This window comes from Eublepharis macularius, chromosome 7, assembly GCF_028583425.1.
Source record: "Eublepharis macularius isolate TG4126 chromosome 7, MPM_Emac_v1.0, whole genome shotgun sequence".
Lineage (NCBI taxonomy): Eukaryota > Metazoa > Chordata > Lepidosauria > Squamata > Eublepharidae > Eublepharis > Eublepharis macularius.
Genome location: NC_072796.1, coordinates 129,327,629 through 129,355,382, shown reverse-complemented (window position 1 = coordinate 129,355,382; position 27,754 = coordinate 129,327,629). Strand labels below are relative to the sequence as shown.

The window sequence follows — 27,754 nt, the reverse complement described above, 5'->3', positions numbered from 1 at the left end:
ATAATTTGAAATAAATATATGTTTGACCTTCCCAAAATGATCGGTTTTCCTTTTTGAGATTCAGCTCAGGATTCCTTAGGTCTTCGATAGCTTATGGTTTTGAGTGTGTTGCTTATTACTCTTTTGATTTGTTTTCAACTTGCCTCTCTTTGTACCATTCACCCTCCACTGCATTTCTATTGTTTGTAGCCATACATATTTTGGCCATATAGGTGTATGCTTCATTCATTTGATGAAGTGAGCCCTGATTCACAAAAGCACATTCACGAATCGAGATGGGCACGAACAGCAATACGAACAAAAAAAAGTCATGAACAGCCCAATCCGCTGTTCGCGAGCAAGCTGTTCATGAGGTCCCATTCCCGGCGAACATGTACTCGTTCCAAGCCCTCTTCATGGCGTTTGTCAGCCATTTGTAAAGCCAGATGGTCTGGCGCCTTTCAATCAATTCCCCTGGCAACATAAGCATGGACTGTCTGAACTCTGTCTGAACTCCTTCTGGCTTTCCTTCTGGCTTGTAACCCCTCAAAGTAGCTTCCAGCAGACAGTTCAGTTTTTTCCACTGTTAAACGAAAATGACAGGAAAGGGAGGGACCCATGGATCATGGCTTTCTTGGGGTGCAATCTCTCTGAAACTTGGGGGGTCTTCAGAGGACAGTGAGGACTATTTCCCCTGCAAATTTGGTGGGTATTGGACATTGGGAAGGTCAGTTTGTAACTCCTCAATTAGCTTCCAGCAGACAGTCCAGTTTTTGCCACTGTGAAGAGAAAACGACAGGAAAGGGGGAGACCCATGGATCATGCCTTTCCCCGGCTCAAGTTCAGCTAAGTCCCAAGGGGGCAGTTCTGGCTCCCATGAACCTCCAACTACGAACATGTTCGTGAACATGTCATGTCCGCTGATGTTCATGAATCCCTGTTCATGGATGGCAACGAACAACGAACATCGTGTTTGGTTTTTTTTTCCTGTTTGTGCCCAACTCTATTCAGGAATACATTTGGTTAGACTCTAAAAAGACTCTGGGTTTCTGTTTCTTTTTTCATACGGTAAGCAGTTTTGTCAATTGCTATATTGCATTTAGCTGCACCATCCATCTGAGTAACTTAACACCAATTTAGCAGAAACCAACAATAGAGCTTTTCCTGGAAGCTCCTTCCAGCTCCTTCCCTCTGCAGGTGGTGGTACATGAGTAGCATGTCTGAATGTCTGCTGTGTCATAAACTCCCTGTTCATAGAAATCTAGCATGTCAGGGAAAAGAAGACAACATAGACTTCTCCCTAGCATGGTTTCTCTACAAGCATAGAAGCTGAGGTTTTCTCCACCCAACCCTGAATCACTCTCTCTCGCTTGTACCCACCCACTGTAGACCAAAGTGGTACAGTCCAGAAAATGCCTCGCCTTTCTGCTGAGTACATAAAACGATACTCACGCATCCGCCCATTATTTCTTCAAATAAGGAAAAATAAAAATAGCCTGAAGAAACAGAGATCCTTACCTGTGTCATCTCATATCCAGACAAGATAATTCTGCAGCAGTACTGGAAATATCTCATCACCTCCCAATACAAAGCAGTAGATGCAGCCGCAGTGAGAGACAGCAGCCTTATTACGGAGCCCCAGATAGGAAAGCAAGACGACGGCTGCCTTGATGTGTCAATCTTTGACTGTTATTACAGACAAGTTTTCCAGCAAGTTCTGGCTAGGCAGGAGGTTCAGTGGTACAGAAGTGAAGATCGGATCCAGGCAGAAGGTGCAAAGCTTCAGAGAAACTATTTTTTTTTCCTCCAAGAATGCAGCAAATTAGTTCAAGGGATTTTTATATTTCAATATAGGATTGTTTCCCTTTTCTTGTACTGTAACCTGGCTAAATCCTATGGGCCATGAATGATCTGTGAGAATACCTTTTATCTGTGGATCCATTCATAATTTAGCTGCTATAAGTAAGGACCCATTAGACTTGCAGGGGGTGGGGGGACCTATCCTTTTGATCTCATACTTGCAGGGACACACACACACACACACACCCCTGCAGGATTCAAGTTCAGAATTAGATTTGTTGATAGTAGAACTTCAGATAAGGATGTGCTATTCAGGAAGTCCATTCCGGCAATGAATCAGCTAACTTAACAGGGCCATTCTGAACAGTGGCTCCCTCCTAAGCCCATCTGCAACCAGAGCAGTGACTCTTGAAGAGACACAACAGATGGACTCTTACTGAGGTAGAAGAATTCTTACACAATAGCATAGAAATTCTCTCAGATAAGAAAGTGTGTCCCTTATTATAACGTTAAAACATTGATGCCTGTGTCTGAAGCTGTATTCTTTCAAGTGCCATTTTGGAGAAGATGTGGGCATTCATTTTATTTATCATGGTTTTGGAATGATTTGTAAGAGAGGTTGTTGTTGTTTTTAATGATCAAAAGCTATTTCTCTTTGTTTGATTGATGCAAATTTCCCATGAAGGAGTTGCCGGCTCCAGCGTGGGAAATTGCTGGAGCTTTGGGGGTTGGAGCCTAGAGAAGGAAGGGTTTGGGGAGCGGAACAACCTCTGCAAGGTATAATGCCACAAAGTCCGCTTTCCAAAGCAGCCATTTTCTTCAGGGGAACTGATCTCTGTGGCCCAGAGGTCAGTTATTATTCCAGGAAATCTCTGGGCACCACATGGAGGTTGTCAACTCTATCCCCATGTCAGAATTAATACGAAAAGACTGACAGTCACATTTTATTTGATCCTGGGCTATTCTTTTTGCCTTTTCCAGCACTGACTTCCTGGGAACGAAGGAAGCCTCCTTGCTCCTTATGGCCATGTTTCTGCTCGCCGTCTTTTATCATGGCCAACAGGTAAGACCAGCCTACCTTTTTCACATGTGCCATGTCTCCGGATCTGTGCCAACACGGGTACCTTCCTGGTCTCCTCTGAGGGCAGCACTATTGCTATTTAAGAAGACTGAACCTTTGGTCAGATAACAGTTTGTGATGTCTGAACATTGGGCAGTGCCTGTTGATGTTTTTAGTTATTATAGTGGTTGCCATGTTTTGTGTGCTTGCTGACTATAAGCCATTTTGAGCCACTGGAGATGATGGGAAAGATTTTTTTTTTTTGCTGTCAAGTCACGGCCAACTTAGGGCAACCCCATAGGGGTCCGCAAAACAAAAGTAGTTTGCCAATTTTGCCTGCCTCTGCACAGCTACTCCAGACTTCCTTGGTGGTCTCCCATCCAAGTACTAACCGGGGCCAATTCTGCTTAGTTTCCGAGATCTGATGAGATTGGGCTAGCCTGGGCTATCCAAATCAGGGCATAGGAAAGATAGGGTAAAAATATTGATTGGCTGATTTATTATTATCATCATCAATAGCAACAACAAGTCTCCTACCCTGTGGAACAGCCTGCCTGAGGAGGTCAGGAGAGCCCTTGCTCTCCTGGCTTTCCACAAACAATGCAAAACTGAATTATTCAAAAATATTTTTACTCAGATAGGAGGGCTGTATTGTCTCAGGGCCAAGCTACACATGACGAATGACACTTGAACAGCAAGTGTATTTCTCCCTGTTCACTTGCCCTCCACTCAATCCACTTGCCGTTCAAGTGTCATTCATCATGTGTAGCTTGGCCCTCAGATGCTTTGCTAATGAGTTAGGGACCATAGACTTCACCATTATGTTGCCTTACATCCTATCTGTCACTCTAAATATGTGCTCCTATGTGCTACCTGTGCTTCATGTTGTCTAATACCAGTCCTGGAATTGCTTATGTTCTGTTTCAGCATTTCTTCAACTCTGTATTGGATTTTTGCTAATGCTACGTCTTTGTAAACTTGTATTTATTTACCCTACGGCATTGTTTATGGAAATGTCCTTGATATTGACTGAGCTAATCTCACGTTGTGTAATCCGCCTTGAGTCTCAATGAGAATGGCAGAATATATATGACATAAATAAATAAATAAATAGATTAATTAATAATGCCTTTCTCACTGAGATCTAAAGTAGATTACACAGCGCAAGTGAAAATGCTCTTAAGAGGCCATACATCAGTATTTTCCTACATCGCTGAGATGTTGTAAAATAGAAAGCAAAGATAAAATGAACACATTAAAAAGTTGAGTCACAAATGCATATCTTATATTGGCGCCTTGCAATCTGAATGCTCTCTTGTAAAGTTTTGGGGTTCTTGGAGCCATGGGTTTCTTGAGCCAGTCTTTGTGATTAACTCTCCTTGCTGTGTGTTGATTGAGCCATGTGTGGTGGTCGGGGAGCGTGGGGTGGGGGGGAGGGAGAGAAATCCCTTCTGTTGTCATTTGTGTCTGTTCACTTTTTAATCTTCTTTTGCAAAATAATCCCAACCCTACTCAAAGATAAACCCAAGCAATTCTTCACAGTCTGATGTACTTCGTGGAGTAGCTGTTATATTTTAAGGTTAATCTGATTTTGCTTTTATATACCAAGTGCAGCTACGCATCTAGAATTTTGTACCAAAACAATCCCCTAATTCCATATTTTGAGTTTCAGATGCTAAACTAGGTGCAAAGTTGCAAAGGCCCAGAGACTGACTTTCATGCCTAAAACTGAATTATAGAATCTGAGCTGCATCAGAGGCCCAAATGAAATATGTAACCACAGGTTTCTTTCCTCCAGTGATTTTTTTATAAAGCAAAAAGGAAACTCAGGAAATCTTCAGTTTGATCTGAGGAAAAACAGCTGGGTGGAGAGGGCTATTTAATCATCTCTCCTCCGTTTTTTAAAATCAAAATGGAGGGGTCTGTTAGTTGTATTTCTGTCCAGTTAGAACAGATATGAATACCCATATTGTTTTTCTCCCAAAGGTGAAACAAGTTCTGGGGAGGATTTTTACTGGAAAAACATTAAGAGGACGAAGAAATAAGGAGATCATCTCTTCTGTTCCGTAGCCCCCTGAGGTTTTGGGTGTAGTGGTTTAAGAGTGTGGGAGGTTTGGTGTAGTGGTTAAGAGCGTGGGACTCTAATCTGGAGAACTGGGTTTGATTCCCCACCTCTCCACTTGTAGCCAGCTGGGTGACCTTGGGGCAGTCACAGCTTCTAGGAGCTCTCTTAGCCCCACCCACCTCACAGGCTGATTATTGTTGTGAGGATAATAATAACATACTTTGTAAACTGCTCTGTGTGAGTATTAAGTCATCCTGAAGGGCAGTATATAAATCAAATATTATTATTATTATTATTATTATTATTATTATTATTATTATTATTTTAAGACAAAAATGAGGGAATGAGACATGTTATTGCACTTTGGAACACAGTTTCAATTCAACCATTTTAAATGTTCAGACATATCACAATTGATTAGGTTTTACTCACCTGTTTTTTCAGAATAACCCAGACTATGGAAAAAACATAATGGGGCAGTCTTTCTGCTCACATGTGAAGCAGGAGGTGGTGGTCTGTCTTTAACTAAAAAGTACTTTGGGAAAGAAGCTAACCCTTTCCCATCCTTTGCTTAACCTCAAAGTAGTAGACTGCAGTAGAAGAGAAATATTTCAGTCCAGTAGCACCTTAAAGACCCACAAGATTTCCAGGGTACGAGCTTTCGAGAGCCAAAACTCTCTTTGTCAGATATCTGACAAAAGAAGCGCTGACTCTCCAAAGCCGATATCCTGGAAATCTTTTTGGCCTTCAAGGTGCTACAGGACTTGAATCTTGCTCTTCTTTTGCTCTTGGTATTTTTATTCAAGCTCAGGACTGATACCACAAGTGAGCTGGCCTGGAAAAACAATGTTCAGAGAAGAAGCTCTGCAAAGTAAGGCTGGGGAGGCACAAGGGTTCACTCCCCTCCTTCACACCCTCTATTTCCATTTAAAAATCAGGACATCACCGTTTCACAATTTCAGTGGTCAAGCTCACGTGTTCGCCTGTGGCGATCAGATCATGCAAGTCAAACACGGAGTCTGTCCTGTTCAGCTGAACAAGTTGACATTAGAGTTTTGCAAAACTGGGCATGCTGACCCAAACAGACCAACAGCCATTAATTTTGCAAAGGATTGCTTAGATGACCACTGGATAGTAGGATATTTTTTAATGCAGCATTTATTTATGTCTGATTTATGTGACTGTTTTCACCATCTGTTGCTGAGCAGACCAGTGGTGCAGCACAGATTGGAGGGGGGTGCTCCATTGGGTTGGGTGAGAACAAAAAGCGAAGTGTTTTCAGGAAGGAACCATTGGAGCAACCTGCTGAACAGCAACAAATGGGTCAACCAGCAGACAAGTAGTCTATCAAAAAACAGCTCCCTTTTCATGCCTGGTGAACAGGACATGAATTCAATCGGCAGAAGTTCAAGTATCCTCACTTAAAAATAGCCAGGGTTTCCAGGTCCCCTTACCATCCTGGTGGGAGGCTGGGGACTTGGTGCTTACCTTTCTTGTAGTCCCAGCATGCTTCTGTCACATATGCACCTGCATATCTGCCATGAAAGCATATGCGTTCTGCCTCTGGCTTCTGAGAGTGTGGGAAGTTCTTTTTTTTTTTTTTAGAAAAATTTTTATTGGGTTAGAATATTATTATTTTTACATTACATTCAATTTTCCCCAAATTTTTCATTTCTAACCCCCTCCCTTTCCCCCCCTTTTGTTGACTTCCAACAGCTTTCCCCCCCTCTGTCCCTTTTCCCTTACTTCTATTAAATTCCTCTATCTAAAACAGATATACATTCTCCATTATATTAAGCAGTACATCTTTAACTCCTTTACTTACTATACACCCAAACTGTACGTCCTTGGATAAACAATTTATCCCCTTTTCCCATTTTGAATATTTCTATATATCATAAACCTATATATCATAGACCATAAAAATTTCCCACATTTAAATCAAACAAATCAAACAATTTGATTTGTTCTCTATATGTTACTCATTTCATCTTTTTATGGTAATTCTATATAGCTCATCACATAGTCAATCAATTTAACTCTTCTGTACATTCAGTTTGGTGCATATAAATCTTATCAAAGAAAGAAAATATTGTTAGTTACTCAATCCTCATGTTTAAACCTTATCATTAATTATTCTCTATCAATGTTCTATCAATTAACCTATACATATCTATATATATATATCAATCCATTAATCTAACTGCTTATAAGTTCACTTTTCTCTTCCTCCCCCGGTAAAGTCACCCCTCTCTTTTATACTTATATTATACTTCAGTAGTTCTCAAACTGCCACAGTTTCCCTCCCACCTCCCATTTCTTCTCCAGATGTTGTTTCAGCTTCTCCCAGTCCGTGTTAAACTGCCCTGAGTCCAGATCTCTCAATTTTCTCGTCATCTTGTCCATTTCAGCCATATACAGCAATTTGTAGATCCAATCTTCAATAGTTGGCACTTCCTGTACTTTCCATTTTTGCGCATACAAAAGTCTAGCTGCTGCTGTCATATAAAATATCAACGTCCTATGATGGGCTGGAATTCCCTCCATTCCCAAGTTTAGTAGCAGGAGTTCTGGGTTCTTATTTATTTGAAACTGTAAAATTTCACTCATTTCTCTTATTATTTCCCCCCAGTACTGCCTAGCTACCTCACACGACCACCACATGTGATAGAGGGAGCCCTCATGTTTCTTACATTTCCAGCATTTATTAGAAGTATTCAAGTTCCCTAGCGCAATCTTCTTTGGTGTCATGTACCAACGATAAATCATTTTGTAAATGTTCTCTTTAATATTAGTACATGTCGTTATCTTCATTGTAGTTTTCCACAAGTATTCCCATGCCTCCATTGTTATTTCTTTATTAAAATTTATAGCCCATTTCACCATCTGTGTTTTAACTGTCTCGTCCTCAGTATACCATTTCAGCAGTACTTGGTATACCTTGGATATTCTTTTCTTATCTTCTTTAAGAAGGGTCTGCTCTAGTTCCGAGTTCTCTGTTCGTATGCCCCCTTTTGCAGAGTCCGAATTGTATAAGTCTCTGATCTGCCTATACTGGAACCAATCATAGTTAGGTGATAGTTCCTCTTGCGTCTTTATTCTAAGTTTAGATACTTCAATTTTAGTTATTTCTTTGTACGTTAAGCATTGTTGTTCATTATCAACAGCTCTCGGGTCTATCACCTCATATGGAACCACCCACAAGGGGGTTCCTTCTTGTAGATAAATTCTGTACTTCTTCCAGATTGTATATAAACTTCTCCTTACAAAATGATGCAGGAACATCGAGTTGACCTTCACTTTGTCATGCCATAGGTATGCGTGCCATCCAAAAATTTTTTTATATCCCTCTAGGGCTAATAGTTTCTTATTCTTTAATGTCATCCACTCTTTTAGCCAAACTAGGCAGATTGCATCATGATAAAGTCTCAGGTTGGGCAGTTGCATTCCGCCTCTTTCCTTTGCATCTTGTAAAACTTTTACTTTCACTCGAGGCTTCTTGCCTGCCCAAACAAAATCTGATATTTTCCTCTGCCATTTTTCAAATTGTTTAGAGTCTCTGATGATTGGTATTGTCTGTAGCAAAAACATTACTCTTGGTAACACATTCATCTTAACTGCTGCAATCCTGCCCAGCCATGACAAGTTCAATCTATTCCATTTGATCAAGTCTCTCTCTATCTGAATCCATAATTTTTCATAATTATTCTTGAACAAATCTATATTTTTTGCAGTCAGCTCAACTCCCAAATATTTCACCTTACTAGTTACTTCACAATCCGTTGTTTCCATTAACAATTGTTGTTTCTGCTTAGTCATGTTTTTGCATAGTATCTTTGACTTCTTTTTGTTAATGAAGAAACCTGCCAAGTCTCCAAACTCCTTAATCTTATCTATCACTTTTGGCATGTTCTCCAGTGGGTCTTCTACAATTAACATTATGTCATCTGCAAATGCTCTGACCTTATATGAATAGTCCTTTATTTTTATTCCTCGTATTTCCTCGTCTTGTCGTATTTGTATCATCAGAATCTCCAATACTAAAATGAACAACAATGGAGATAACGGGCAACCTTGTCTTGTTCCTTTACTAATCGTCAATTTCTTGGTCAGTTCATCATTCACTACAATTGCTGCAGTCTGGTCTCTATAAATTTCCTTAATTGCTTTGACAAATCTTTCTCCCAGTTGTAGCTTTTCCATAGTGGCAAACATAAAGTCCCAGTTTAAATTGTCAAACGCTTTTTCAGCATCTACAAAGAAGAAACCAACCTCTTTGTCACAACGCTTGTCATAATATTCAATAGCATTGATCACTGTCCTTAAATTGTCTCTTATTTGTCTGTCTGGCAAAAAGCCTGCTTGTTCCTCCTCTATAACTTCCGAGAGCCACCCCTTCAATCTCTCCGCCAATATCTTCGCAAAAATTTTATAGTCATTGTTAAGTAGTGATATAGGTCTGTAATTTTTCACGTTGGTCAGGTCTTGGCCCTCTTTTGGGATCAATGATATATTCGCTTCACTCCAAGTATCTGGAATCCTTTGATCCCTAAAAACTCCATTCATCACCTCTTTTAGGAATGGTGCCAGTTCATTGGCCATTATCTTATAAAATTTAGCCGTAAGTCCATCTGGCCCTGGCGCCTTTCCTAGATTTGCGGATTGTATTGCCTTACTTATTTCCTCATCAGTTACTTCACTGTTCAACTTATTTCTCCAAGCTTCCGAGATTTCTGGAAGTTTAGTTTTCTCCAGATATGATGCTATTGATTCTTTGTTTACTTCTTTTTTATTATACAGCTTAGCATAAAATTTATAAAAGGCTCTACTGATGGTAGTCTGCTCCAAGTACGTTTTATTTTCTTCACAGATTTTATTTATTGTTTTCTTTTCCCTTTTCTTCTTCAATTGCCATGCCAAATATTTCCCAGGTTTATTGGCACCCTCAAACGCTTTTTGATTCAATCTTTTAAGGTTCCACTCCAATTCTTTATTGCTCATTGCTGTTAGCTGTTCTTGAAGAATTTTGATTTCCTGGTATATTTTCTTTTTTCCTGGTCTTTTTTTTAACTGTGCTTCTTTGGCTTTTATTTTCTCCTCAATCTCTTGTCTTTTCTCCTCTTTCTTTTTCCTTGCTCTACCATTTAAGTCCATTAGTATGCCCCTTACAACCGCCTTGTATGCATCCCAAACTTTGTTGGTTGGTACTTCTTTGTTCACGTTGTATTGTATGAAAAACTTTGTCTCTCTTCTCAATATTTCCATATTCTCTCTTTCCTGTAACAAGTCCTCATTTATTCTCCAGGCTTTCCTTTTTCTCCTTTTTCCAAATTTCCATATAATTGGGTTGTGATCTGAGCCTACCATCGGCATTATTTCTACCTCCTTAGTCCATAACGCTAAGTCTTTTGAGGCCCAGATCATGTCAATTCTTGATAATGTAAGATGCCTTGCAGAATAAAAAGTAAACTGTCTGGTTTTAGGATATTCTCTCCTCCATACATCTTCGAGAGTCTCTTGTTGAATCAACTCAAAAAAAAGCTTTGGCAATAGTCCTCTTTTCTTTTGTGCTGTTGTAGTCTTTTTGTCTAATTCCAAATCTGTCACTCCATTGAAGTCTCCAGCAAGAATTATCTGGTCATATGCAAGATCGTCTAAATGCTTCCTTAAATCCTCAAAGAAGCTTTCCTTTGCACCATTAGGTGCATAAAGTCCGACTACCAACACTCTCTTTAAATTCCAATTACATTCCACTGCTACAAATCTAGCTTCCACATCTCTCATAACAAATTTTGGCTGCAGCTCCTCCTTTATGTACAACACCACTCCTCTTTTTTTCTTGTTGGAGGCCGCTACAAATTCTTTGCCCAATTTTCCAGATTTTAAATATTTTACATCCTGTTTTCTAATATGGGTCTCCTGCAAACAAACAATATCACATTTTTGTTTTGGTAGCCAATGAAAAATATTTTTCCTCTTATTCGGTGAGTTTAGTCCATTTACATTCCAAGATAATACTTTACACTCCATATTCATAGTTTTGTTGGTAAGTCTTTTTCATTGTCCTTAATAAATCGCTCCATCTCCCGCTCAGATCTGATGCGTTTTTTTGCCCCTCCAAACTCAAAGGACACTCCTTCCGGTAGCTCCCATCTGTACCTAATATTCATGTCCTTCAAAGTCTGAATTAGCACTTTATATTTTTTCCGGTCCAATAACACTGATCTGGGCAGTTCCTTCATTATAATAATCGTCTTGCCATCAATCTCCAATGGATCTTGAAACTGTTTTGTCACAATCCTCTCTTTCATGTTTCTAGTTGTAAACTGCACAATCACATCCCTTGGTAATTTCCTCTGGGTTGCAATTCTCGAGTTCACACGGTACGCCACATCTAGGATAGCCACAACTTCCTCCTCCTCCTTCCCCAGGTATTCAGCCAACACCTCAGTCATCTGTTCTTGCGCTGACTTTCCTTCCACTTCTGGCAAGCCACGAAAACGTAGCTGCTTCTCCATATGTTTAGTTTCTGCAACTGACATTCTCCCCTTCACCAATCTCATCTCTGTTTGTTGCGTGTCTGCTAAATTCTCCATCGCGTCTTCTACTGTTTTAACTCTCTGCTGCGTTCCTTGTAGTTCACTTCGTATTGTTTCCATACCTTTTTTCACTTCTGACAGCTCCGATTTTACTGTCTGTGTAACCTCTTTAACCTCTTTTATCAGCTCCAATTTCGTGTCCTTAAGTTCTTTAATCATATCTAAAAGTTTTTTGTCCAGGTTTTTATCCAGGTTTTCTATTGCCGATTGCCACTCTTTTTTTGACATCGTGGGGCTTGCTTTAGCTCGCTCCCACGAATCCGCTCTCTTCCTTAACTCCGTGGCGTAAAATTTAACGTTTTTCTATTTTAAATGTCCCGGTCTTCTTATAGAAATTAAGTTTTAAAGAGTCCAAAATGTCGGGCGTCTTTTCTCTATGGTTTCTCTATGATTTTGTAATCCAAGATGGCCTACTTCCTCTTCCGCTGAAGCCGCGACCCTTCCCCTTTCAAAAATGGCGATTCCCTACTTCCTGCCCTCCAGCAAGGGCCGCTTCTCTCCAGCCACTCTATTGTTATTACGCACTTCCTGTCTCCCGTCTTCCCACAGCAGATCTCGCGATGGTGTCTTTTTCTCACAGCTCCAAAGCCACAGGTATTCAAAACAATAGTCCCATTTCTTTAATAACTTCTTTAAACTTAGTCTCTTTTTAAATCCGATTCCTGCCGAGTCTTCCCCTCCTTTTCACTAGTCTGTTGCAGTTTAAAAATCTACTTTTTTTCCTCTCTGTTTTTATCAATCTGTCCCGTCTCAGAAGATAATGATCTTTACCTTCTCTTCACTTTTCTCGGGTTGTAATCGCTGTTTCGATTTTAAGTTCTCCTCTCAGCTTCTTCCCCCAATCGATGCTTGGGTATGTAGGTCTTATGCCAGCCGAATTGGCCCCAAAACTGCCGCAGAGATTATAGCCGACCCGTCGCAAGGTGGGACCTCAAGGATCGGGGGGAGACTCGCTGTGTAGAGCCCCCCCTCGTCCGAGATCTAGCTCACCCTAGGGTCTTGAGCGTTCTTTGCCTGCTCCCCGCCTGAGAGCAGTCGGCCGCGGGCTATTTTCACCCCGCCGGCCGGTTAAAACGGCAGTCCGGTCAGCTCCGCAAGTGGAGCTGCGTTAGACCTCCATGGATCCCAAACAGGAAGTCGAGTGTGGGAAGTTCTTTATTGCTCCAATCCAGTGGGTTATCTTAAAAATGTTTACTCTCTCTTTCTTGCTCAGTGGAGAGAGTGTCCTTGACAGCCAGCTGAAGCTGGCTTGTAGTATGCTACTCCTAAGAACCAAAGACAAGTTCATCTTTCTCACTGTCTACTCTAAAACAATGTATCACTACAACCTCCCCCCCTTTAACTGTTGTCTTTCCTAAGGGGGGAAGATTCCCTATAACTAACATTGCTAGCCCCACATACGTTACTTCTGCCAATTCTCAATGTCGATGCACCTTGTACTGAATGGATCTCTAATAAAGTTACTTCAACTGGAACACTTGGTGCTAATTGTGGAGAACTTGGGGACCTAACTGCTAGGGACTGACAGCTTCATTCTGTGTGATGACATCACTTCCTGTGATGTCACTTCCAGGTTCCATCATTGTGGGGGTGCAGGAGCCTGTTTGGGGCCCAAATCAGCCTGCTGCAAAGCATGCACGTGCTCCTGGGAGTGGCGTCATTGCGCCGCCCCAGGAGCGAGCATGCCTGGGAGACCAGTTCCCATGCCTTTCTCTCCCACCATCCAGGTGAGTAGTGCTGGGGAATGGAAGGTGAAAGCGGGGGATCCCCCGCCCCCACCAGGGTAATGGGATCCCTACCCCCCATACACGTATCCTCCTATTTTACATGGACACAGGTGGATTTTCCTAACTACTCATGTGGCATGTAGTTAGGCCTTCAGACTGGTTTGCCAAAAGATCCCAGATCATATACAACCAAGCCCTTCTGAGGCGTGGGCCACCCAGTCCTTCAACAGCTGAACTGGATCGTTTGCCTTCAGACAATTCTTTGGATTAAAAAAACCTTGTGAGAGAATCTACCATTCTGAGCAAAAGCATTCTTTGATTCATGATAGGGATCTACACTCAACAAACATCAAAGATTTCCCTTCTCCGAATCAGGGTCTGTTTCCAAGTCTTTATGGAGTCCAATAAATTTTGAGATAATGTGCAACCCAAGCTATCTTTATAATTTAATTTGTCTTGGTAAAACGTGAACTGGCCAAGACAGCTGGCTCACTTTCTCCTAGATTTATATTTCTTGTAGTCAATATGTCTGGAGGATGAGTTCTGCTAAGCCTCAAATTAGTTATCTTTGGCATTAGTATCCGTCAGATACTTCTAAGCCAGGGATTTCCCGTAACATGAAATTAATGATTTCTGAGTATGAAACTGATATTCTGTTAAAGTCATTACACTGCGCTTTGGCTTTTAGAGTCATGTTAAAACCACATTAAAAAATTTAAAAAATGGAAAGAGGCAAACCCACAGAGTACAAAGAGGGGTTTTTTTCATGCTAAAAGATAACAAGTGAGTCACAATTGAAACCAGCGCATGTATGAGAAGATTTTTTAAAATGCTAGAGATAGGGAGCTTTTATACAATTATGCAGAGCATAGAGAAAGTGGATAGAAAGAACTTTTTCCTATGTCTCCTATAACACCAGAATTTCAGGGCACCTGTGGAACATGAGGTCACTTCCCAGGTCTTTGTGATGTCACAGAGACCTCTGAAGGGGCTCTCATTTCCTAATGGACAGGGCGCTAGAGGGAACAAAGCAGCAATTCTTGTGCTCCATGCATCTGACGAAGAGAGCTGTGGTTCTCGAAAGCTTATGCTACAGTAAAGTAGGTTAGTCTTAAAGGTGCTACTAGATCTTTTCTATTTTGCAATTCTTGTGCACTCCTTTTAGCTCCGTGGTGTTGATGTAGCTGAAAGGAGGCTTGACAGAATTGTGCTCAACTATAGGAACCGTGATGTGGAGAGGGGAGAGAAAGAGAACTATGAAACTGGAGAAAGAAGAAGAATATGGCCACAAAATGAGGGGGAGAGAGCTGGGATGAGAGCTCATGTACACCTGGCAGCCAAGCACAAATATTTACAGCGGTCGCTGTTCTGAAGAAGTGAGCTGTGACTCACGAAAGCTCAAACCCTACCACAAATTGTGTAAGTCTTATCGGTGCTACTGGACTCTTGCTCTTTTCTACTGCTACAGACAAACGTGGCTACCCCATCTTGTTAAGAAGAAGAAAAATATATAGATAGGACATACAAAAAGGGTTCCCAACACTGCCTTAGCAAATGCCAGGAGTTTGGGGAAGTGGTGCCTGCAGAGGGTGGAGTTTGGGGAGGAAGTGATATCGATTCTGCATGACGCTCAAGGTTACCTCCTTAGTCTCTATGGTCTTTATGCTCTAGGGGAAATCACGATGTGGAGGCCCTTTTCTCTCCCAGAAGAGACTGGGCCTGGGGTGGAGGGAATGGGAGGTCTACCTATGAAGTTAGCTAGACTACACAAACCTGTCATTCCCAGATTTCCAGCTAAAGACATCAGAGCCAAAATCCCAATTCCCCCCCCCCCCAAATGGGGATCAAATTTGGCTCAAGCCACAAATTCAGGAGGGCTGTGGCTCAGTGGAAAAGTTTCTGCACAGTGTCCAAGGTTCAGTCCCCGGCATCTCCATTTAAAGGGACGATGCAGTCTGTGGTGAGAAACATCTGAGACCATGGAGTAGGGTTGCCAGTCTCCAGATGGCAGCTGGAGATCTCCCAGAATTACAGCTGATCTCCAGCCAACAGAGATCAGTTCCTCCTGGAGAAAATGACTGCGTTGGAGGGTGGACTATATGCCATTATACCCAGCTGTGGTCCCTCCCTTCCTCAAACCCTCTCTAGGCTCCACCCCTCCCCCCAAAAAATCTCCAGGAATTTCCCAGCCCAGAGTTGGCAACCCTACCCTGGAAAGCTGCTGCCAGTCTGAGTAGACAATACTGACCTTGATGAAACAAAGATCTGATTCAGTCGAAAGTAGCTGTGTGTGTGTGTTCACATTCTAGCAGTTAAATTGTAGCACAAAGGTTGCTTTTGGATTCCAAGAAGAACATCCCTTGAATGTTTTTGTCCCACTTTGTGTCCCCGAGAGAATAAGGTCTTCTTGATGACCGGTTTCAGTTGTGATCTCAAGGGCACACCGCTTGCCTTCTGATCGTCTCTGTAAACATTTGGGTTGAAATAGCAAAAACCGACTTTTCGCAGCAAGGCAGAAATCACCCCAAGCCTCTCCAAGCATCTTGAACATTTCAGGCTTATTTCCTTCCGAGAAGAGCACTTATCCTTGAGAGGTGATTTAGCTCTTTCTCTCCATTGCAAAATTCTGAATTTGTGCAGCTGGCGCTTTGTGTAAAATTCATTTCCACCCAAAATGGCTGCTAGAAACTGGAAGTGTTCCAATATTGCAGGTGAAAGGAATAGTAAAGAAACAGGTCGTTTCAGATCTCAACCAAGGAAACTTAAAAATTCACCCCCAGGAAGGAATCTCCTACCCCTCACACTTACAGGAGCCATGGTGTAAAAATGGATGGAGCTATTTACTCGAAAGGAAGATGACCCTGAATGTAAGACGACCCCGTTCCCAAACAAGAGAAGGGTATACATAAAAGCAGATGACCCTGAATTTAAACCCCTCCCTAAAAGTGTAGCAATCTAAGCAAAGTTTTTTTATTGCATGATAATCATTAGACCCATCCAACAATGCCACACACACATAGTAATTTTATGAACACTTACTCATCAGGGCATTACCTGACTAAAGTCTAAAATTCTCTCTTCTGGTCTTTGTTTCAACATGAATTTGCATCTGTTATGCCTCTTTTAACTTGTGGAATGCATTGCCGCAGGATGTAGAGTTGGCCACTAGCTTAGCAGCTTTGAAAAGGGAATTAGATGCATACCATGGGAAACAGATGGCTAGTAGCCTGCATGGGACCTCCATGTTCAGAAGCGGTGGGTGTAAAAATCTTGTTAATAAAATAAAAATAATAAATAAAAGGGGGAGGGAGGCTTTTGGCTTCCAGGCAGCGGTTGGCCACTGTGGGAAATCATGTCTGAAGAAGATGGTCTCCTGGGCCGATTCCAGACGGCCCTCTGCAATCCGAAACGTCGCGCGTCGTCGCGCGGAAAACGCGAAATATTGTGTTTTCTCGCGCGAGTTTTGCGACCTCGCGCAAAACTCACGCGAGAAAACACGATATTTCGCGTTTTCCACGCGACAACGCACGATGACGCGCAACATTTCGGATTGCAGAGGGCTGTCTGGAATCGGCCCTGGTCAAATTTTCTGTGGCCAGAGAGTTGCACTTAAAAATTAATGGCCACCTACAGTCATTTAGCATCATGAGCATCACTCTTGGAAGTTCTTGCAAAACAAATGCTTGGGTGTGGTCATCTCGCTTTGTGAAAAAAACTATTATCTAAGTCAAGGGTCTACAAGCTCCAAATATGGCTCTCTTTAAAAAAAAAATGGAAATGAAATCATTAAGGTCTCAACTGCAGTATCTGCTTCTCCCGCTGTGCCACAATATTCCTGGCCAGAATTGGGACCTGCAGTACAGTTTAAAGACATTCTCAAGGGGGGGATTCACTTTTTAAAAAGACAATGCATCCTTGGGACAAACCTGGGAATGGCCATCAACTAGACATGATGGCCATTCCCAGGTTTGTCTCAAGGATGCATTGTCTTTTTAAAAAGTGAATTCCCCCCTTGAGAACGTCTTTATACTGCAGGTCCCAATTCTGGCCAGGAATATTGTGGCATAGCGGGTGAAGCAGATACTGCCTTCCCTCACAGTTTTTCCTCCCCCAAATGGTACTGTGTGGGGCATTATTGGCCTGCAAGACTCCCCTCCTCCCCTCATGCCATGGGGGTCCTGACTAGAGATGGGCACGAACAGCAATACGAACTTTAAAAAGCCACAAACAGCCCAGTCTGCTTTTTGCGAACAAGCTGTTCGTGAGGCCCCATTCTAAATGAACAGGTGGTCCTTGCATGCCTCGTTCGTTGCTGTTCATCAAGCCAGACAGTCTGGCACCTGCAATCAATTCCCTTGGCAACCGGAGGCAGGGACTGCCTGAACTCTGTCTGAACTCCTGGTGTTGCCCTGGAAACCCCAATCTAAGCCCTATTTAGCTTGATAGGCACGTCTTCCTTTCAAGTGTGATGCTCCAAATTTGTTACAAGGAAGCAAAGAGCAGGAGGGAGGGTGGCTCCCAGCTCTGGTTTTGCAGATAGTGAGGGAGAGACAGTTGCTGTTGGCATTTTGAGAGAGAGACAGGGAGAGTGCATTGGAGCTTGAATTTTCTTTGTGTGTAGTGTGAAAGGGATCTATCCCTTCAAGTTCCAGGGCTGCTGCCAGGCTCTGGGGCCAAGCTATTATTTATATTGGTACATTTCCTCCTGCCTGCTCAGGTAAGGTTTCTGGGAGTGATGTGGTAGGGATCTTGATGGCTGGAAGAGAGCCTGCTGGCCCCCACGAACAACAAACATGTTCGTGAACAAGTCATGTTCGTCAATGTTCATTGTTCGTTGTTCATGGATGGCAACGAACAACGAACCCCATGTTCATTTTTTTCTGTTCATGCCCATGTCTAGTCCTGACCAGAATCTAGTCCCACAACAGTGTAAAGTAGTTCCTGAAGTTACTTTTAAAAGTGGCAGTGAATCCTTTGGGCAGCAGCCATCATATCTAGTTGGGCCCTCAGTTCTGTTGGGCTACATGGGATTCTACCATAACTAGTATATGAAGAGAATGGCAAGCAAAGCTTTTTATGGGACTAAAGGGCTTCTTGCCCTGATCTGGATAGCCCAGGCAAACCCAATCTTGTCAGATCTCAGAAGTTAAGCATGGTTGGCCTTGGTTATTATTTGGATGGGAGACTTCCAACAAAGACCAGGGTTGCAGAGGCAGGCAATGGCAAACCACCTGTTTGTCTCTTGCCATGAAAACTTCACTAGAGGTTGCCATGTCAGGTATGACTTGACAGCTCTATCCATCATCAGTGGGCTTCTTAGAGATGCTTTATGGAAAGAAGTGATAGAGGTGAACAGTTGCCAATCTTCCAAGTGCAAGCCATGTGCAGATGTATGCCAGCGCATAAAACAGTTCTGCTGGCTCCTCTTTCGTATGCTGCTTGTTATGAGATTTAGTGTGTGCCACTTCCTAACACAGGACTCGCAAAAACCAGTGTTTGAGTTGTAGAAACTTAATGGACTGTTCATCAACAACTCAGCAATGTTAAGTTGTATATTTTCAGTTATGCAAACAGGCTGTCTTATATTGGCTTTTTGTTGATCTCTTGCTCTGAATGTCAATATAATTTTGCTCTTGAATTATAAGACATCTAAGACATCTAACATGTTGATTTAATTTCTCCTCATCACTGCAGCTTGAATACACAGCAAGGCTTGACTTCCTGTGGCGTGGCCAGGCCAAAGAAGAAATCAACGAGATGAAGGAGTTACGAGAGCACAACGAAAACATGCTACGCAATATCCTGCCGAGTCATGTTGCCCGTCACTTCTTGGAAAAGGACCGTGACAATGAAGTAAATCATTGTTTTGTTCGAATTTCATATGACAATGGTCAGGGTCTAAAGAAGGAATGTGTGACTGAAATGAGCTACGCAATGCAGAAAGCATCAAGAGTCTCACAGGGAGGAGTCTACAAGCTGAATCCAGTCAGCTTGGGATACCATCATGGTAACATGCTAAACTAGGGAGTTGTTGGATAGCCGCTCTGCAGCGCCACCACTTGCATGTGACCAAAGTGTGGTATTACACATGAGCTCATGAAAGGCAAGCTGAACTAAGGGCCAGATGAGTTCTACCTTCTCATATGAGCTATTGGATACTCAAAGAGAGAATCTGTTCTGCCTTCCTGCCCTCATGTCATGGGGTGTGAGTCAGTGATACAGCAACAACATTACATGCTGAGTGTCCCAAATTCAATTCTCAGCATCTCCAGCTAAAAGGATTAGGTAGATGATCTGAAAAACCTCTCTCTTAGAGGCACTGCCAGCAGAGATGTGCATTACAAAATCCTGAGCCAAAAATGTACACGAAAACTGCTGCTTTGGGTTGTTACAGTGTTTCCCAGAATGGTAACACAAATCCTGGATTCTTAGGCATTATGAAACCACTCTTCCTAACAAATCTGTGTTGTTTCTTGTGTTTGGGTGCTTACCATCACCAATGCAGCAGGCATTGTGTTTTTCTTCGATTCTACTGATTTCCAAGGCGACACCATTTCTCCCTTCTATTCAGATCCTTGCAAGGAAGGAGCACAGAGGGGTCCCAGCCAATAGCCTATGGAGACAAGCCACAGAGAGCCACAGTTCTCATTCCCTCCCTCATTTGTGGGCAGAACCCTTTTCCCCCTCTCTTTTCAAGTTTAATGGCTGAGGACATCTTGTTTAGAGGCCTGTAGAACTAGACCCTCTGGTTCAATTTGCTTGAAACATGGAAGTTCTTTAGTGGATATGCAGCACTAGATCTGCTGCCATTTTGGTATCCAGCCCCTCCAATAAAAGTACCTCATAGGGAACTTTTCGTCCTTCTCTCTCTCTCTCTCTCTCTCTCTCTCTCTCTCTCAAGTATCCTGTCTACACACATTTGGGAGGGCCTAACTTCTCCAAGCTCTGATGGGTATGATTTTACTGTAGTTTTCATTCTCACTATTCATTTTTGTTCTGACCTTCCTTCAAGGAGCATGCATGATTCCCCTCTCCTGCTCTATATCCAGCATCCTTGGCCTATCCCCCTAGTCATACTGTAGGAGATGAGGCTGAGAGATGGAATTGGCCCAAGATCACCCAATGAACTTCATGCAAAACAAGGATTTGAACCCAGGCCTACCTAGTCCTAGTATGACATGCCGTCTGTGTTGTGTTGGATCTCACTGTTCTGGCAAAGACTGAGAGATCCCATTTTTGAATACTGCCCATGGGAGAGAAAGCTCTCTGCATGCTGATAGCCAGCATTTTAGGGTAAAAAGGCTGAGTTAAACACTTCTCCCTGTCTTGATGATGATGATGATGATAACATTCAATTTATATTCTGCCCTTCAGGACAACTTAACACCTACTCAAAGCAGTTTACAAAGTATGTTATCATTTTCCCCACAACAAACACCCTCACAGTGGGTGGGGCTGAGAGAGCTCCAAGAAGCTGTGACTGACTCAAGGTCACCCAGCTGGCTTCAAGTGGAGGAGTGGGGAATCAAACCTGGTTCTCCAGATTAGAGTCCCAAGCTCTTAACCACTACACCAAACTGGCTCTCCAGTTTTCTGGATAGTTTTCTACATGCAGAGAGGTTTAGAATGGGGGCATTCCGCTGGTGTGAAGAGCCTTCCACCAATAAACAGGACTCTTAAAAACCTAGGAAGAACTCTGCTGGATCAGACCAGTGGTCCATCTCGTCCAGCAAACTGTTTCACACAGTGGCCACCCAATTGCTCTGTAGGACAAAAGTGGCATAGAGGCCAAGAGGCTCCCCTCCTGTTGCCTCCCAGCACTGGTATTCAGATTTTTGCTGCCTTGGTAGATGGAAGCAAGCAAAGGAGGCTCTTGTGTTAGAGTACGGCCATTTCTACACATGTTGAATAATGCACTCTCAATGCACTTTAGCAATCCTTTGGAAGTAGATTTTCTGTTCCACCCATGGAAAAGCAGTTCCAAATGTTCACTAAAGAGTATTGAAAGTGGATTATCCAACGTGTGTGGAAGCAGCCAAACTCTCCGTGCACTGAAGGACCTTGTCAGCATTAGGGGTGTGCAAAGGCACACTGTTTCGTTATTCTTGTTTCGGGTTTACCGAAACAAGAATCTGTTTCGGATACAGGCAAAAGCCGAAACAGCTAGCCGTTTCGGCTTTCGGCTTTCGGGTTTGTTTCTGCTTGTTTCGGCTTTCTTTCGGCTTTTTCAATGGGAAAATGCCTCCATCTTCCCGGACACCTGGGAGAGGCATTTTCCCACCGAATCATCCCAAAATTGGTGGAGACCTTCCTCTAACCCCTCTCTAACCCCCCAAGTTTCAGACCGATTGGACTTTGGGGGGCCATGTTATGGCCCCCCAAACCAGGTCCCCCATCCTCGCATAAGAAAGGGAAGGGTGAGCATATTGTTAGCTTGCTGCTGCTCATCTTCTTCTTCATTATTTCCTATGGGGAAAAATGAAGAGGCAGGCTTCCTTTGCCAGGGGTGGCATTTTGCATGCAAAATGCCCCCTCACCCTCAGGGGCCCTTCTCCCACCCCTCCTCCCACCCCCCACCAAGGCTCAGCCTGCTCCCACTTGGGGGGGGGCATTTCATGGCCTCCCCAAGTAGGTGCTCTTTTCTCTACTACTTACAGCTGGGGGAGGCTTGTCTTGCCAGGGGTGGCATTTTGCATGCAAACACAATTGCTATCAAAAACGGTGAAGTAGGCATCCTGGTCTTGCAGCTTGACTCTCCGACTGCTGTCCAATGGACTTTTCAACTGTCACTTGTCCAACATTCCGCCAAGCTGCCTACATTTCCTATCAAAACTTGAGGGAAGCTGACAAGTGTCCAATCTGCGTCATTCGTCACTTGTAGTTTGGCCCTCATAAGTACTAAAGTTCTATCCATCCTTTTTCTGGTGCTTTTGCTCACTAGGCCTAGTCCACACACATGAGGCAAAATGTGGCATTCTGAGGTGGAAGAGTGGACTGTACCAATTCAGACTGCAGGTGGGGGCACCATTTTTGAATGCTCTCCCCTGTCAAAACTCCCTACATATAGAAAAATAAGCATATGAGAGAAAAGGGAGAGAGAGAAAGATATTTTAGCCTGGGATTCTCTCTGCTGTTCTAGTTTTGGAGAGAAGGTTTCTCTCTCCCCCCCCCTCCCCGCCCTTGAGTATTAAAAAATACCACAGATCTTTTTCAGTTCAATCTACATTCTGTGCTAAATGAACTGTCACCACAGTTTATCACCTTTTAGTGCTGCTTAGCTTAGGTTTGTTTGGTTTTTTATTTACTTTTCACTGTGTCCCTAGGAACTCTATTCTCAGTCCTACGATGCGGTTGGCGTCATGTTTGCTTCCATCCCTGGCTTTGCCGACTTCTATTCCCAAACGGAAATGAACAACCAAGGAGTCGAGTGCCTGCGCCTGCTGAACGAAATCATTGCTGACTTTGATGAGGTAAATTCATAGGCCAAGGCGAGGAGCTGGGATGAGGTTTACGAAACAGATGGTCGAAATGGTAGGCCTGTCATTGCATACCAGGGCTGTTTCCACACTGCTTACCTTCCCTCGGAACGACTGGAGGGACATCGCACAAATCTCACGCAAGAAAACGTGATCTTCTGCGTTTTTTGCGCGATGTTTCAGGTCGTTCCGAGGGAAGATAAGCAGTGTGGAAACGGCCCAGCTCAATCGTGAATTGATTTTCACCTACTCTGCAACCAAATGATGATTTTCCCCCCTGCTGATTTTATTTCACTCTACATTATAACGTGCTAAGGGATTTCATGGGCTGGTGATGGTGAGGCCTCTGGTAGTGATTGGTTGAGCTACCTTGATGTCACGGAAAGCAGGTAAAAAAATCTCTGATTGCTGCTGGCTAAACTGCTCCCGTGCCAACGGTCTTTTGTTAACATTGCTCAGATCTCTACAACAGCCCAGTAAGGTAGATGAGGCTGAGAGATAGGAATTGGTCCAAGATCTCAGATAGGATTTGCACTCAGGTCTGCCTAATCCTGATGCAACACACTGGTCTCTATATTGCTTTAACTTTGTACAGCTTTTTTTTTTTTACACACAAATGCACACCCATACAGATCCAGAGTGTGTAGAGAGACACAAGGAAGTGATAGTAGAGGAAACAAAGGGATAGAAAAGAGAAGCCTACAGCTTGAAAAAGTGGAATACTAAGAGAAGCAGGCCTTGAGCTGGATGCCTCAGACTAGTGAGAGCCAAGCTACAAGTGACGCCTGACACAGGTTGGACACTTGTCAGCTTCCCTCAAGTTTTGATGGAAAATGTAGGCATCCTCGTCTTGCAGCTTGGCTCTCCATTTAATTGAAGTTTACAGAACCTCCCCCCCACACACACATACACGCACACTATGCGGAGGGGAAGGGAGGCTCCCAGTGAGACCCCAGAGCCTGCACTCCCCTCTGCCTGTTCTCTGTCCCTTAGATAGCCACTCTGTAAACGCCAATTAAATGGAGAGCCAAGCTGCAAGATCAGGACGTCTACATTTCTCATCAAAACTTGAAGGAAGCTGACAAGTGTCCAACCTGTGTCAGGCATCACTTGTAGCTTGGCTCTCACTAGTCTCATCAGATCTCGGAAGCTAAGCAGGGTCAGCCCTGGTTAGTACTTAGATGGGAGACCAGCAGGGAAGATATTGCTCCCTTACTGCCTCCCACCATAAGGGAAGTTAAGGGCAGTCACAACATGCCACATGTCTAACCTCTATTGATCAGGTAGAGAGCCCTGACCCAAACCCACACTGGGTCCACTCTCTGCTCTTCCAAGAGGCTTCCCAGAAAGGCAGCCAGCTCCCTGTATTGGCCACCTCGGGGCTATTGGGAAAAGGAAGTTCAGTGTTTTATCCCTCTGTATGCTGCCACCATTTAGTTAAATTATGCCCATTGGTCATTACCAGAAAGTACAAGGTTTGTGTGTGTTCATTATTTCACTTCAAGCCAGACAGGGTGAAAACATAAAGAGAATAACTTTATTTGTAAGATGTTGAACACAAGAGTGAATGGTTTTTAAACACACACATCTATATAGTTGTTAAGAGGTGCATTTATAACCCGACACTCATATTATAGTGGATGATTATAATATTAATATAAATTAACAATTGTGTTAACTATAAGTGGAAGTGGGTATATTTACTGGATTTGCAAATGGGTTTTCAGTTATAATAACTAATGCACAAGTCTAGTGATTTTAGTATTAGAATATTTTATCTTACTAGATTTTATCTACCTTTTATTATCTATTTTATGCTATGTATATTTTACTGGGATATTTTATCTTGAATGTTTTATTCTGCTTGGGATTGGATGTTTTAATTATTTTATGATGTCTTAAATTTCAATTGCTTTAACTATGTAATTCAGCTTAAGACCTATGGTCAATTGAGCTTGTAAATAAAGGAAAGGATATAAATTAACAGGTGTTGACAGCCAGCAGCTCCAAAACCTTCTCCCCTCTCTCTAACTGACTTAACAGCTCAACTGTCCCTAGCCCAAGCATTCTGCCAGCTCTCATTGGCTGTTCCCTGGGAGAGAAAGAGCTGGAATTATTCCTGTCTATCACAAAACAGTAGCGAGTGTCCACCACATTTGCTATGCAGAGGCAGGCAATGGCAAACCACCTCTGAATATCTCTTGCTCTGAAAGCTGTATGGGGAGTCACCATAGGTTGGTTGTGACTTGAAGGTACTTTCAACCACCAAGGATGGCAGAGAGGGTAGGAAAAGAGGCCATAAATTATGCAGAAAAGCAATGGACAGAGGTATGTGTCTGCAGAGAGGAGGCTAAAGTAGTATTTTAATTTAAAGGCATATTTATTTGAAATGCTGAGCTAATTTTTTTTTTGCACAAGTCCAATGATGTGGTCAATATGCACATATAACCTATTCAGATATAACCAAATATATCTAACTTGACTTATACTTGAAATAACATCCATGTTCCAAAACACATAGAGTGTCATAGGATTACAGTGTCTGTCTCTGCCAGAGGTCTGTTCTTGCATTCCATTTGTTTTTGATGCCTTTTGAGTTCTCTCATTGTTATCTTTTGTTTGTTTTTTGCCCAAGATGCTCAAATATTAGCAAAAGAACCACGCGAGACAAAAAGATTAATCCTGAAAAATGGCAGGCTTGGGCAACTGCACGAAAGGAAATTTACACAGCGGTTGGGCTCTCCAGATTCCCATTTGAACTGGCAGGAGATGGCACCTGTTTGTGATTAGATTTGCTTACAGGTGAATGCTCTAGTCCAGGGGTGGGCAATTGTTTTGGCTCGGGGGCCACTTTGTGGGAGCGGAGGTTAGCGGAGGGCCGCACTTTTTAAAATGATTGCATTCATTAGTTAACTTTGCATTTCAGGAAAGGTATAAATTGTATCATAAAAACCAATAAATATAAATTAAATAAAATAGTGGTAGTTTTATTCAATTTATTTATTGTGCTAATTTCATATCATCTATAGCTGCAAGCACATTTAATTTTAGAATCAGTTTAAAGAGACAAATGTAGGAATGAAGGAAATGAAGGAAATCTCGGTTCAAGGCAGATTTTTCTGACTGTCTTGGCGGGCCACAAAAAACTCTGTAGCGGGCCGCATGTGGCCTGCGGGCCGCAATTTGCCCACCCCTGCTCTAGTCTGTCGCTTGAGAGTATCTTCTCACAAGAAGCTCTTCACAGATAGACTCTTCAGCTTGCCATTTCAAGCCTGAACGGGACAACGTTCCCTGACATGTTGACTTTTATCTGGAGATGACATTTTGATCAATTGTACAAATCTGTAGAGATCAGCAAATCTAGAGCATGACAGAGGTAACCTTTAAGAACTGGAAATGCAATCGCTGACAACAAGACAGACTTTATGCCATAATGCAGCTGAAATACATTTCTAATCGCCTTTTAGCTTTTCAAGCATGGCAAACTGACAATTCTTTCTGGCTGCACCTGTTGGTATAAGTACAGAGTTTAATGCCCACTTTCCTGTCCAGCTATCAATATATCTATTTTTTATTGTTGTAGAGCTGAAGTAAAACATTATGGTTAGAAAATAAAGCAAAATATATTCTGGCAAAGAACCTGGGGTTGCATTCTATTGCAATGCTTAAATACAGCATTGGCAGAGTATTTTCATACCAGTTTGGTGTAGTGGTTAAGTGTGGGATTCTAATCTGGAGAACCAAGTTTGATTCCCCACTCCTCCACTTGAAGCCAGGTGGGTGACCTTGGGTCAGTCACAGCTCTTCCAAAGCTCTCTCAGCCCCACCCATCTCACAAGGTATTTTGTTGTGGGGATAATAATAACATACTGGTGGTCCCCGGCCCTAAGGAAGCCCACCTCACTTCAACCAGGGCCAGAGCCTTTTCAGTCCTGGCCCCAGCCTGGTGGAAAGCTCTGTCAATGGAGACCCGGGCCCAGCGGGACATATTATCATTCCGCTGGGCCTGTAAGACAGAGCTGTTCCGCCAGGTGTTTGGTGGTTGAAGGGGGCAGTGCCATGTCGGCCTCCCACCTTTGGGGTGGGGGAGGGGTTCTCCCCACCATTGCACTTTAATGAACTTGGTTAATTTATTTTATTATTGCTTATTGTATGTTGATTTTAGAATTATTGTTTTCTTGTTTTTATTTATTTTAACTGTTGTTCACCACCCAGAGCCCCTGAGGATGGGCGGTTTATAAATAATAATAGTAATAGTAATAGTAATAGTAATAGTAATAGTACTTTGTAAACCACTCTGAGTGGGTGTTAAGTTGTCCTGAAGGGTGGTATATACATCAAACTTTGTTCTTGTTGTATTGTCGAAGGCATCTTCAGAGGTGTAGCACCGAAAGACAGAGATCTCTCAGTGTGACACTGAGAGATCTCTGAGAGATCTCTGTCTTTCGGTGCTACACCTCTGAAGATGCCAGTCACAGCTGCTGGCGAAACGTCAGGAACTACAATGCCAAGACCACGGCGATACTGCCCGGAAAATCCACAACCATCGTTGTTGTTGTTGTTGTTGTTGTTGTTGTTGTTGTTGTTGTTGTTGTTGTTGTTGTTGTTGTTATTCATGAGTCAGAAGACCTGATATTTAACATGGACCCCGAGCACAGATTTAAAAATCTACACAATGGAGCCATGTACAACTAGGCAAAATAAATAAATAAATAAAACAGAAAAATCTGAAAACTTAAAAAAAAGAAATGGATGTAAGAATCCTTAAATTTGATGGAGAACATAGTCATTCATTATCCTCCAAGATGCATTATCAGGACCAGCAGTAGTTTTAATTATTGGAGGTAGAAGCAGGGGCAGATGGATGGTGGAACTAGAAGCTGCAAGAAAGAAGAGCAATCGTGCGAAAGGACATATCCCAATTCATTTGAGTGCCTCAGAATAGTTCAATGAACAGATTCTTGATAGCGATCGGCAGGCAGGATGCAAGCAAAACTGGCAGGCATCCAGCATTCTTGTGTAGAGATGGAGAAATGATAATGTGAGTT

The 27,754-nt window shown here is 42.7% G+C and overlaps 1 protein-coding gene across 1 annotated transcript in view; it reads left to right on the top strand.

The window, feature by feature from the left end:
* Window positions 1-27,754, top strand: part of ADCY8 (adenylate cyclase 8) — a 177,104-nt gene that overhangs the window by 137,649 nt on the left and 11,701 nt on the right. Inside the window, exons 13-15 of the mRNA XM_054985744.1 lie at window positions 2,761-2,842; window positions 18,925-19,083; window positions 22,554-22,700. Of these exons, the coding sequence (XP_054841719.1) occupies window positions 2,761-2,842; window positions 18,925-19,083; window positions 22,554-22,700 (388 nt within the window). The remainder of the gene's footprint in view (window positions 1-2,760; window positions 2,843-18,924; window positions 19,084-22,553; window positions 22,701-27,754) is intronic.